The following is a 13,587-nucleotide window of genomic DNA, read 5'->3' as shown; positions in this document are numbered from 1 at the left end:
TATTGCTATTATAACCTGGTTACCAACCTAATTAGAGCAGTAAAAATGAATGTTTTGTCATACCTGTGGTATACGGTCTGATATACCACGGCTGTCAGCCAATCAGCATTCAGGGCTCAAACCACCCAGTTTATAATGGCCAGATAAACAAGGATGCAGATGGGGAGAGATGAACTAGCTTTCTAAGCAGGTCGGCTGGACCAGTAAACCCAACAGACTGACGGAGGGGAGATTTTCTGGCTTCTTCACAGGAGCTTATCCTCGATCCACACTCATCTCTGCTGTTTTTATCTGGACTCCATAAGTTATGTCTTTATATTCTTGCTGCTTCACAGGAAGTTCTGTATGTCATCAGTAAAATCTCTGTGGATCTATCTGGGCTTGATATCTCAGGCTTGATTAGGTATACCTTTGATTACATCTATGTTAGTGACGATAATATGCCCTGTAGATCACTCCATCTCTCTATTTTCTGTTTTCACTCATCTTAGTCTGCATTCTAAGTTTGACAGACGGGTGACTTGTCTTTTCTGCCTATTTCCCTCTATTGATCTCCTTTCCCCTCTCTCTTCCTCTCTCTGTAAGGGAGGAAGGTAGCAGTGCTCTCACATCCAGGCGGTCGATCTAGGCCAGGGTCGATCTAGGCCAGGGTCGATCTAGCAGGGTGATGCTACAGCAACTCTGTCCTGGTCCTCTCGCTCTCTTTCTGTATCAGCAACCCTGTCTATGTTCATTCAGGCAGATGGATCAGACATCTGGAGATATGAGCGACGTGTGTGTGTGTGTGTGAGCGAGGGTTCTGAAATGTGTGGAACATGCTAGTGTAACTTCTGGTGCTGCTAGCATATTAGCATGCTAGGCTAGCTCCCTGTGTGGCTAAATTAGCATTTATATTACATTCCGCCCACGCACTCTGCTCACACAGACACACAGAGAGGATAGAACAGAAGAGACGAGAGAACACAGAGAGACAAGACTCTGAGATACAAGAAAGAAACCGAGAGAAAAGAATCTGAGAGAACAGAAAAAGAAACAGAGAGGGAAAATAAATTAGGTGAGCTGAAAGAACAGAGCTGTGGTATTAGAGGCCCTAGTCCCGTCTATCTCTGAGACACTATGGAACATGTGTATCTATGCAACATACAATCTGCTGCTATAGGATCATCCTCCTCAGCTCTATACACGGATAACACACCCAGCATCCGTTTACACACCATAGCTGGGAAGGCTAACAGCTAGATGTTCGAGCAGGGAGCAAAAGCATCCAGTACCATAGTTCTCAGAGTTAGCAAACCCTGGCTTGGGCTCACAGCACAGCCATCTCATGCTGCAGCGAGCCTGTTGCAGCGAGCCTGTTGCAGCGAGCCTGTTGCAGCGAGCCTGTTGCAGCGAGCCTGTTGCAGCGAGCCTGTGAAAATGGATTGTGTTGTAGCAGAACTGCCCATCTACGGCAGTTGGAAATGGAAACTAGCCGCAGGGATTTGGATGTCCTTTGGGTGGTGGACCATTCTTGATACACACAGGAAACTGTTGAGCGTGAAAAACCCAGCAGTGCTGCAGTTCTTGACACAAACCGGTGCGCCTGGCACCTACTACCGTGCCCCATTCAAAGGCACTTAAATATTTTGTCTTACCCATTCACCCTTTGAATGGCACACAATCCATGTCTCAATTGTCTCGAGGCTTAAAAAACATTCTTTAACCTGTCTCTTCCCCTTCATCTACACTGATTGAAGTGGATTTAACAAGTGACATCAATAAGGGGACAACTTACTGTCACTCAGACTGGGATACACATGCTTTCTGACCTCTCTGTCCTCTGTCTCTAGGTGCGTCCAAGGATGGAGCTGGGGGCATCGATGAGGAAGACTTCATCAAAGCCTTCACTGACGTCCCCACAGTACAGGTAACACACACACACACACACACACACACACACACACACACACACACACACACACACACACAAACATGCTAGTATGCATTAGCAGCAGGACTGCAAGCGATGTAGATAACACTAGTGTGAACTAATTATCTCTCTGTCCCCCTTTCTCTCTCTGTCTCCATGTCTCTGTCAGATCTACTCGTCTCGTGACCTGGAGGATAACCTGAATAAGATCAGAGAGATCTGTTCTGATGACAAACATGACTGGGACCAGAGAGCTGCTGCAATGAAGAAGATCCGCTCGCTGATTGTTGCCGGGGCAACGGAGTACGAGTGTTTCTTCCAACACCTGAGGCTGTTGGACGGAGCGTTCAAATTGTCAGCTAAAGACCTCCGATCACAGGTGGTACGAGAGGCCTGCATCACTGTGGCGTGAGTACTACACACACACACTTTTTCCACATCTCCTTTTTACGTTTCTTCTCTAAAATTGGATTTGAAAATGGAAGTAGCACTTTCTCACTTCCTGTCTTTTTCCCCTCCCTCCCTCCCTCCCTCCCTCCCTCCCTCCCTCCCTCCCTCCCTCCCTCCCTCCCTCTCCAGCCACCTGTCGACAGTGTTGGGTAATAAGTTTGACCATGGTGCTGAGGGCATTCTTCCTGTCCTGTTCAACCTCATCCCTAACTGTGCCAAGGTTATGGCCACTTCAGGGGTGTCTGCTATACGCTTCATCATACGGGTGAGTTAGACACACAGCTAACGCGCACACACACACACACACACACACACACACACGTTGACGTAACACACACACACACACACGTTGACGTAACACACACACACACACACACGTTGACGTAACACACACACACACACACACGTTGACGTAACACACACACACACACACACGTTGACGTAACACACACACACACACACACGTTGACGTAACACACACACACACACGTTGACGTAACACACACACACACACGTTGACGTAACACACACACACACACGTTGACGTAACACACACACACACGTTGACGTAACACACACACACGCGTTGACGTAACACACACACATACGCGTTGACGTAACACACACACACACGCGCGTTGACGTAACACACACACACACGCGCGTTGACGTAACACACACACACGCGCGTTGACGTAACACACACACACACGCGCGTTGACGTAACACACACACACACGCGCGTTGACGTAACACACACGCGCGTTGACGTAACACACACGCGCGTTGACGTAACACACACGCGCGTTGACGTAACACACACACACACGTTGACGTAACACACACACACGTTGACGTAACACACACACACGCGTTGACGTAACACACACACACACACACACGTTGACGTAACACACACACACACGTTGACGTAACACACACACACACACACACACGTTGACGTAACACACACACACACACACGTTGACGTAACACACACACACACACACACACGTTGACGTAAAACACACACACACACGTTGACGTAACACACACACACATGTTGACGTAACACACACACACACACACGTTGACGTAACACACACACACACACACACGTTGACGTAACACACACACACACACACGCGTTGACGTAACACACACACACACGTTGACGTAACACACACACACACGTTGACGTAACACACACACACACGTTGACGTAACACACACACACACGTTGACGTAACACACACACACACGTTGACGTAACACACACACACACGTTGACGTAACACACACACACACGTTGACGTAACACACACACACACGTTGACGTAACACACACACACACACACACACACACGTTGACGTAACACACACACACACACACGTTGACGTAACACACACACACACACACACGTTGACGTAACACACACACACACACACACACACGTTGACGTAACACACACACACGTTGACGTAACACACACGCGCGTTGACGTAACACACACACACACACACACACACACGTTGACGTAACACACACACACACACGTTGACGTAACACACACACACACACACGTTGACGTAACACACACACACACACACGTTGACGTAACACACACACACACACACGTTGACGTAACACACACACGTTGACGTAACACACACACACACACACACACACACATGTTGACGTAACACACACACACACACGTTGACGTAACACACACACACACACGTTGACGTAACACACACACACACACACACGTTGACGTAACACACACACACGTTGACGTAACACACACACACACACGTTGACGTAACACATACACACACACGTTGACGTAACACACACACACACACACGTTGACGTAACACACACACACACACACGTTGACGTAACACACACACACACACGTTGACGTAACACACACACACACGTTGACGTAACACACACACACGTTGACGTAACACACACACACACACGTTGACGTAACACACACACACACACGTTGACGTAACACAGACACACAGCTAACGCGCGCACACACACACACACACGTTGACGTAACACAGACACACAGCTAACGCGCGCACACACACACACACGTTGACGTAACACACACACGTTGACGTAACACACACACACACGTTGACGTAACACACACACACACACACACACACGTTGACGAAACACACACACACACACACGTTGACGTAACACACACACACGTTGACGTAACACACACACACACACGTTGACGTAACACACACACACACACGTTGACGTAACAGACACACACACACACACACACACACAGCTAACGCACACACACACACACACACAAACACGTTGACGTAACACACACACACACACACACACACGTTGACGTAACACACACACACACGTTGACGTAACACACACACACACGTTGACGTAACACACACACACACGCGTTGACGTAACACACACACACACGCGCGTTGACGTAACACACACACACACACACACACACGCGTTGATGTAACACACACACACACACGTTGACGTAACACACACACACACACACACGTTGACGTAACACACACACACACACGTTGACGTAACACACACACACGTTGACGTAACACACACACACACGTTGACGTAACACACACACACATGTTGACGTAACACACACACATACACACACACACACACATTGACGTAACACACACACACACACATGTTGACGTAACACACACACATGTTGACGTAACACACAGACGCGCGTTGACGTAACACACAGACGCGCGTTGACGTAACACACAGACGCGCGTTGACGTAACACACAGACGCGCGTTGACGTAACACACAGACGCGCGTTGACGTAACACACACAGACGCGCGTTGACGTAACACACACAGACGCGCGTTGACGTAACACACACAGGCGCGCGTTGACGTAACACACACAGGCGCGCGTTGACGTAACACACACAGACGCGCGTTGACGTAACACACACAGACGCGCGTTGACGTAACACACACAGACGCGCGTTGACGTAACACACACAGACGCGCGTTGACGTAACACACACAGACGCGCGTTGACGTAACACACACAGACGCGCGTTGACGTAACACACACAGACGCGCGTTGACGTAACACACACAGACGCGCGTTGACGTAACACACACAGACGCGCGTTGACGTAACACACACAGACGCGCGTTGACGTAACACACACAGACGCGCGTTGACGTAACACACACAGACGCGCGTTGACGTAACACACACAGACGCGCGTTGACGTAACACACAGACGCGCGTTGACGTAACACACACAGACGCGCGTTGACGTAACACACACAGACGCGCGTTGACGTAACACACACAGACGCGCGTTGACGTAACACACACAGACGCGCGTTGACGTAACACACACAGACGCGCGTTGACGTAACACACACAGACGCGCGTTGACGTAACACACACAGACGCGCGTTGACGTAACACACACAGACGCGCGTTGACGTAACACACACAGACGCGCGTTGACGTAACACACACAGACGCGCGTTGACGTAACACACACAGACGCGCGTTGACGTAACACACACAGACGCGCGTTGACGTAACACACACAGACGCGCGTTGACGTAACACACACAGACGCGCGTTGACGTAACACACACAGACGCGCGTTGACGTAACACACACAGACGCGCGTTGACGTAACACACACAGACGCGCGTTGACGTAACACACACAGACGCGCGTTGACGTAACACACACAGACGCGCGTTGACGTAACACACACAGACGCGCGTTGACGTAACACACACAGACGCGCGTTGACGTAACACACACAGACGCGCGTTGACGTAACACACACAGACGCGCGTTGACGTAACACACACAGACGCGCGTTGACGTAACACACACAGACGCGCGTTGACGTAACACACACAGACGCGCGTTGACGTAACACACACAGACGCGCGTTGACGTAACACACACAGACGCGCGTTGACGTAACACACACAGACGCGCGTTGACGTAACACACACAGACGCGCGTTGACGTAACACACACAGACGCGCGTTGACGTAACACACACAGACGCGCGTTGACGTAACACACACAGACGCGCGTTGACGTAACACACACAGACGCGCGTTGACGTAACACACACAGACGCGCGTTGACGTAACACACACAGACACACAGCTAACGCTCGCACACACACACCCACACGTTGACGTAACACAGACACACAGCTAACGCGCGCGCACACACACACGTTGACGTAACACAGACACACAGCTAACGCGCGCACACACACACACACACACGTTGACGTAACACACACACACACGTTGACGTAACACACACACACACGTTGACGTAACACACACACACACACACACACGTTGACGTAACACACACACACACACACGTTGACGTAACACACACACACGTTGACGTAACACACACACACACACGTTGACGTAACACACACACACACACACACACGTTGACGTAACAGACACACACACACACACACAGCTAACGCACGCACACACACACACACACACACACACACACGTTGACGTTACACAGACACACAGCTAACACACACACACACACACACACACACACGTTGACGTAACACAGACACAGCTAACGCACACACACACACACACACACACGTTGACGTAACACAGACACACAGCTAACACACACACACACGTTGACGTAACACAGACGCACGTTGAAATAACACAGACACACAGCTAACACACACACACACGTTGATGTAACACACACACAGCTAACGCGCGCACACACACACACACGTTGACGTAACACAGACACACAGCTAACGCGCACACACACACACACACACGTTGACGTAACACAGACACAGCTAACACGCACACACACACACACACACACGTTGACGTAACACAGACACACAGCTAACGCACACACACACGTTGACGTAACACAGACACACAGCTAACGCACACACACACACACACGTTGACGTAACACAGACACACAGCTAACGCACACACACACGTTGACGTAACAGACACACAGCTAACGCACACACACACACACACACACGTTGACGTAACACACACACAGCTAACGCACACACACACACACACGTTGACATAACAGACACACAACTAACGCGCACACACACACACACACTCACGTTGACGTAACACAGACACACAGCTAACGCGCACACACACACACACACACACGTTGACGTAACACAGACACACAGCTAACGCACACACACACACACACACACACACACACACACGTTGACGTAACACAGACACACAGCTAACGAGCGCACACACACACGTTGACGTATCACAGACACACAGCTAACGCGCGCACACACACACGTTGACGTAACACACACACACGTTGACGTAACACACACACACGTTGACGTAACACAGACACACAGCTAACGAGCGCACACACACACGTTGACGTATCACAGACACACAGCTAACGCGCGCGCGCGCACACACACACACACGTTGACGTAACACACACACACACGTTGACGTAACAGACACACAGCTAACGAGCGCACACACACGTTGACGTAACAGACACACAGCTAACGAGCGCACACACACACGTTGACGTATCACAGACACACAGCTAACGCGCGCGCGCACACACACACACACACGTTGACGTAACACACACACACACACGTTGACGTAACACAGACACACAGCTAACGCGCACACACACACACGTTGACGTAACACAGACACAGCTAACGCGCACACACACGTTGACGTAACAGACACACAGCTAACGCGCGCACACACACACACACACACGTTGACGTAACACAGACTCACAGCTAACGCGCGCGCACACACACACACGTTGACATAACACAGACACACAGCTAACGCACACACACACACGTTGACGTAACACAGACACACAGCTAACGCACACACACACACACACACACACACACGTTGACATAACACAGACACACAACTAACGCGCGCACACACACACACACACATACGTTGACGTAACACAGACACACAGCTAACGCGCACACACACAAACGTTGACGTAACACAGACACACAGCTAACGCACACACACACACACACACACACACACGTTGACGTAACACAGACAGACAGCTAACGCGCACACACACACACACGTTGACGTAACACAGACACACAGCTAACGCGCGCACACACACACGTTGACGTAACACAGACACACAGCTAACGCGCACACACACACACACACACACACGTTGACGTAACACACACACACACGTTGACGTAACACACACACACACACGTTGACGTAACACAGACACACAGCTAACGCGCACACACACACACACACACGGTGACGTAACACAGACACACAGCTAACGCGCGCACACACACACACACACACACACACACACACACACACACACACACACGTTGACGTAACACAGACACACAGCTAACGCGCACACACACACACACACACATTGACGTAACACAGACACACAGCTAACGCGCACACACACGTTGACGTAACACAGACACAGCTAACGCACACACACACACACACACACACGTTGACGTAACACAGACACACAGCTAACGCGCACACACACACACGTTGACGTAACACAGACACACAGCTAGCGCGCGTGCGCGCACACACACACACGTTGACTTAACACAGACACACATCTAGCATACACACACACACACACACACACACACACACACACACACACACACACACACACACACACACACACACACAGGTAACACATATAACACATATAATAAAATGACTGAGTTTGTATTTCTGTCTCTCTGCAGCACACACATGTTCCCAGACTCATTCCCCTGATCACCAGTAACTGCACCTGCAAGTCTGTGGCCGTCAGAAGGTGGCATGATGCATATGGTTACAAAAATAATCATTGATGATTGTAATGATGAAGATGAACATGAAGAGGATTGTAGTAATGATGATGTTTCTTCTTCCCTCAGGAAATGTTTTGACTTCTTGGACCTGCTGCTGCAGGAGTGGCAGACCCAGACTCTGGAGAGGTGAGAGTTCAACACACAGCCAGACAGACAAATATAGGGCCGTTTTAATGCGAATGGAATCTTGGTTGAGTGTTGTACACATGTTCACCTTCTCTGTCTGTCTCTCTCTCAGACATACAGCAGTGATGGTAGCGAGCATTAAGAAGGGGATTGCAGATGCCGACGCAGAGGCCAGAGTAGAGGCCCGCAAGTAAGACACACACACACACACACACACATTTTCCTATACACATACTCACTATCTCCTTCTCTCACACCTCTCTCTCTCCCCCTCCCTCTCTCAGGGCGTACTGGGGTCTGAGGAACCATTTTCCTATACACATACTCACTATCTCCTTATCTCACACCTCTCTCTCTCCCCCTCCCTCTCTCAGGGCGTACTGGGGTCTGAGGAACCATTTTCCTATACACATACTCACTATCTCCTTATCTCACACCTCTCTCTCTCCCCCTCCCTCTCTCAGGGCGTACTGGGGTCTGAGGAACCATTTTCCGGGAGAGGCGGACTCTCTGTTCAACTCGTTAGAACCGTCCTATCAGAGGAGCCTCCAGTCGTCTCTCAGGAATGCCGGGAGCGTGGCGTCTCTTCCTCAGAGTGACCGCTCCTCTTCCTCTTCACAGGAGAGCCTCAAGTAATGGCCCCTGACCCCTGACCTTTTAACCATGCAGTGTTTAACCTAATATTTTTTTTGGGGGGGGAGCGGCTCAGAAGTACCCAATAAGTAATATTGTTCTCTCTCTACCTCTCTCTCTCTCTATTGCGCTCTCTCTCTCTATTGCGCTCTCTCTCTATTGCGCTCTCTCTCTCTATTGCGCTCTCTCTCTCTATTGCGCTCTCTCTCTATTGCGCACTCTCTATTGCGCTCTCTCTCTCTCTATTGCGCTCTCTCTCTCTATTGCGCTCTCTCTCTCTCTATTGCGCTCTCTCTCTCTATTGCGCTCTCTCTCTCTATTGCGCTCTCTCTCTCTATTGCGCTCTCTCTCTCTATTGCGCTCTCTCTCTCTATTGCGCTCTCTCTCTCTATTGCGCTCTCTCTCTATTGCGCTCTCTCTTTCTATTGCGCTCTCTCTCTATTGCGCGCTCTCTCTCTCTATTGCGCTCTCTCTCTCTATTGCGCTCTCGCTCTCTATTGCGCTCTCTCTCTCTATTGTGCTCTCTCTATTGCGCGCTCTCTCTCTCTCTATTGCGCGCTCTCTCTCTATTGCGTGCTCTCTCTCTCTCTATTGCGTGCTCTCTCTCTCTATTGCGTGCTCTCTCTCTCTATTGCGTGCTCTCTCTCTCTATTGCGTGCTCTCTCTCTCTATATTGCGCTCTCTCTATATTGCGCTCTCTCTATATTGCGCTCTCTCTATATTGCGCTCTCTCTATTGCGCTCTCTCTCTCTATTGCGCTCTCTCTCTCTATTGCGCTCTCTCTCTATTGCGCTCTCTCTCTCTATTGCGCTCTCTCTCTCTATTGCGCTCTCTCTCTATTGCGCTCTCTCTTTCTATTGCGCTCTATCTCTCTATTGCGCGCTCTCTCTCTCTATTGCGTGCTCTCTCTCTCTATTGCGCTCTCTCTCTCTATTGCGCTCTCGCTCTCTATTGCGCTCTCTCTCTCTATTGTGCTCTCTCTATTGCGCGCTCTCTCTCTCTCTCTATTGCGCGCTCTCTCTCTATTGCGTGCTCTCTCTCTCTCTATTGCGTGCTCTCTCTCTATTGCGTGCTCTCTCTCTCTATTGCATGCTCTCTCTCTCTATTGCGTGCTCTCTCTCTCTATATTGCGCTCTCTCTATATTGCGCTCTCTCTCTCTATTGCGCTCTCTCTCTCTATTGCGCTACTCTCTCTATTGCGCTCTCTCTCTCTATTGCGCTCTCTCTCTCTATTGCGCTCTCTCTCTCTATTGCGCTCTCTCTCTCTATTGCGCTCTCTCTCTCTATTGCGCTCTCTCTCTATTGCGCTCTCTCTCTATTGCGCTCTCTCTCTCTATTGCGCTCTCTCTCTCTATTGCGCTCTCGCTCTCTTGTGCTCTCGCTCTCTATCGCGCTCTCTCTCTCTATCGCGCTCTCTCTCTCTCTCTATATCGCGCTCTCTCTCTCTCTACATCGCGCTCTCTCTCTCTCTCTCTCTACATCGCTCTCTCTCTCTCTACATCGCTCTCTCTCTCTCTCTCTACATCGCTCTCTCTCTCTACATCGCTCTCTCTCTCTCTCTACATCGCACTCTCTCTCTCTCCATCGCGCTCTCTCTCTCTCTCTACACATCGCTCTCTCTCTCTCTACATCGCTCTCTCTCTCTCTCTCTCTCTCTACATCGCTCTCTCTCTCTCTCTCTACATTGCGCTCTCTACCTCTCTCTCTACCTACATCGCGCTCTCTCTCTACCTCTCTCTCTACCTCTCCCAGTCGTCCTCTGTCGTCTAAATGGTCAGCTGCTCCTGGTAGAGGTGAAACACAAACACACACACACACGCACACAAATACCGGTATTGATCATATCATTCCTGATCTTGTACAAGTGGTGTGTACGTTATTTGTGTATGTTTGTCTATTCACACATTTATACTGAACAAAAATATAACCGCAACAATTTCTTGGATTTTTTTTCATATAAGGAAATCAGTCAATTTACATTTTTCAGGCCCTAATCTATGTATTTCACTTGACCAGACAGAGGCGCACCCACTGGGGAGGCAGGCCCAGCCAATCAGAATGAGGTTGTCCGCACAAAAGGGCTTTATTACAGACAGAAATACTCGCATTTTAAAGTGGCCTTTTATTGTCCCCAGCACAAGGTGCACCTGTGTAATGATCGTGCTATTTAATCAGCTTCTTGATATGCCACACTTGTCAGGTGGATGGATTATCTTTGGAAAGGAGAAATGCTCACTAACAGGGATGTAAACAAATTTGTTCACCAAATATGAGAGAAATAAGCATTTTGTGCATATGGAAAATGTCTGGGATCTTTTGTTTCAGCTCATGAAACATGGACCAACACTTTACATGTTGCGTTTATATTTTTGTTCAGTGTAAATATGTGTGTATGTCTGTATGTGTTTATGTCCAGGCAAGTGATTGTATAGTATGTGGTGGTGTTTGTATTGTGATGTGGTGTTTGTGTGTTTGTCTGTATATATCCTCCCTCCCCCTCCCAGTCCCGGCTGGTCATAAGGGCGGGGCGTCGCCAGGCTCCCTGCAGCGTTCCCGTAGCGATGTGGATGTTAATGCAGCAACGGTTGCTAAGCAGCGGCACATCGGGCAGGTGGGGGCGGGGAGACTGACCCCCGGTTCCTACTCGTCATTGGGTAAGGCAGCTGTCAATCGAACCTGGCAGCGAACCAACCAACCAACCAACCAATCAGACACAGTTTAGACATCTGTCTACATCAGTCAGCTGTCTGTCAGTCTATCAATTAATCATTCAATAACTGACACACACACTCTCAGTCAACGTGCTGTGTGTTATGGTTTCCTGCTGCTTTCAAGACCTAGGCTGAACTCCTCTCGATATCTGAATACACTGCCTGCATCTCTCTCCTATCCTAGGTTTCTCTGTCGGAGGGGCTGTTAGCCTGTCTGTCTGCTTGCTGCCTGTCTGTGTTATGTCTGTGTGTTTGTGTAGCTATGGTCTGTCAGTGTGTATTTGTTAGGTGTTTTAGTTGTTGTTCCTGCATGATTCTCTGTTTGAACTATGTTCTCTTACTAACACACACTATACCACTCTCCTTCTCTTCTCTCTTTTCTTCACCTTCTCACTTCACCGTTATTGTTCTCTCGCTCTCTGCCACTAAAGATGATGCCTCTGATAAAATGGATGGTAAGATCATCTCCTCCTGTTTCACTCTCCTCCGCTCAGAAACACCTCACGCTATTCTTTTCCTTTTTCCCTCATTCATCCCTCCTTCCTGTGTATTCTGGGTGGTGGCCCTGGACAGCAACTCTGTCACCCCAGCCAGTCTGTAACCATGGTGCCCTCTGCTGTTCGGCTGTTCTCTCGCACTCATTCTCAAATTACATTTATGAAATAAGGAAAGAACTTCTGATGTTAATGTTATATTGTTTATTAACAGTCATATTTAGTCTGCGTAGCTACATAATAATAATACATGGGATTTAATGTT

General features: G+C 49.3%; 1 protein-coding gene across 50 annotated transcripts in view; it reads left to right on the top strand.

Moving 5' to 3' along the window:
• Positions 1-13,587, top strand: part of clasp2 (cytoplasmic linker associated protein 2) — a 93,464-nt gene that overhangs the window by 42,416 nt on the left and 37,461 nt on the right. For 37 of the 50 annotated variants that reach the window (XM_036953174.1, XM_036953175.1, XM_036953168.1 and 34 more), the window contains 10 exons: positions 1,830-1,906; positions 2,079-2,317; positions 2,489-2,624; positions 9,251-9,321; positions 9,425-9,484; positions 9,597-9,674; positions 9,949-10,116; positions 11,870-11,910; positions 12,622-12,771; positions 13,260-13,283. In XM_036953174.1, coding sequence (XP_036809069.1) covers positions 1,830-1,906; positions 2,079-2,317; positions 2,489-2,624; positions 9,251-9,321; positions 9,425-9,484; positions 9,597-9,674; positions 9,949-10,116; positions 11,870-11,910; positions 12,622-12,771; positions 13,260-13,283 — 1,044 coding nt within the window. The remainder of the gene's footprint in view (positions 1-1,829; positions 1,907-2,078; positions 2,318-2,488; positions 2,625-9,250; positions 9,322-9,424; positions 9,485-9,596; positions 9,675-9,948; positions 10,117-11,869; positions 11,911-12,621; positions 12,772-13,259; positions 13,284-13,587) is intronic. The other 13 variants (XM_036953169.1, XM_036953193.1, XM_036953188.1 and 10 more) reach the window with 2 other exon arrangements.

Source organism: Oncorhynchus mykiss, chromosome 18, assembly GCF_013265735.2.
Source record: "Oncorhynchus mykiss isolate Arlee chromosome 18, USDA_OmykA_1.1, whole genome shotgun sequence".
NCBI classification, from domain to species: Eukaryota; Metazoa; Chordata; class Actinopteri; order Salmoniformes; family Salmonidae; genus Oncorhynchus; species Oncorhynchus mykiss.
The sequence above is the reverse complement of the archived record's forward strand: the minus strand, read 5'-3'. Positions and strand labels throughout refer to the sequence as shown.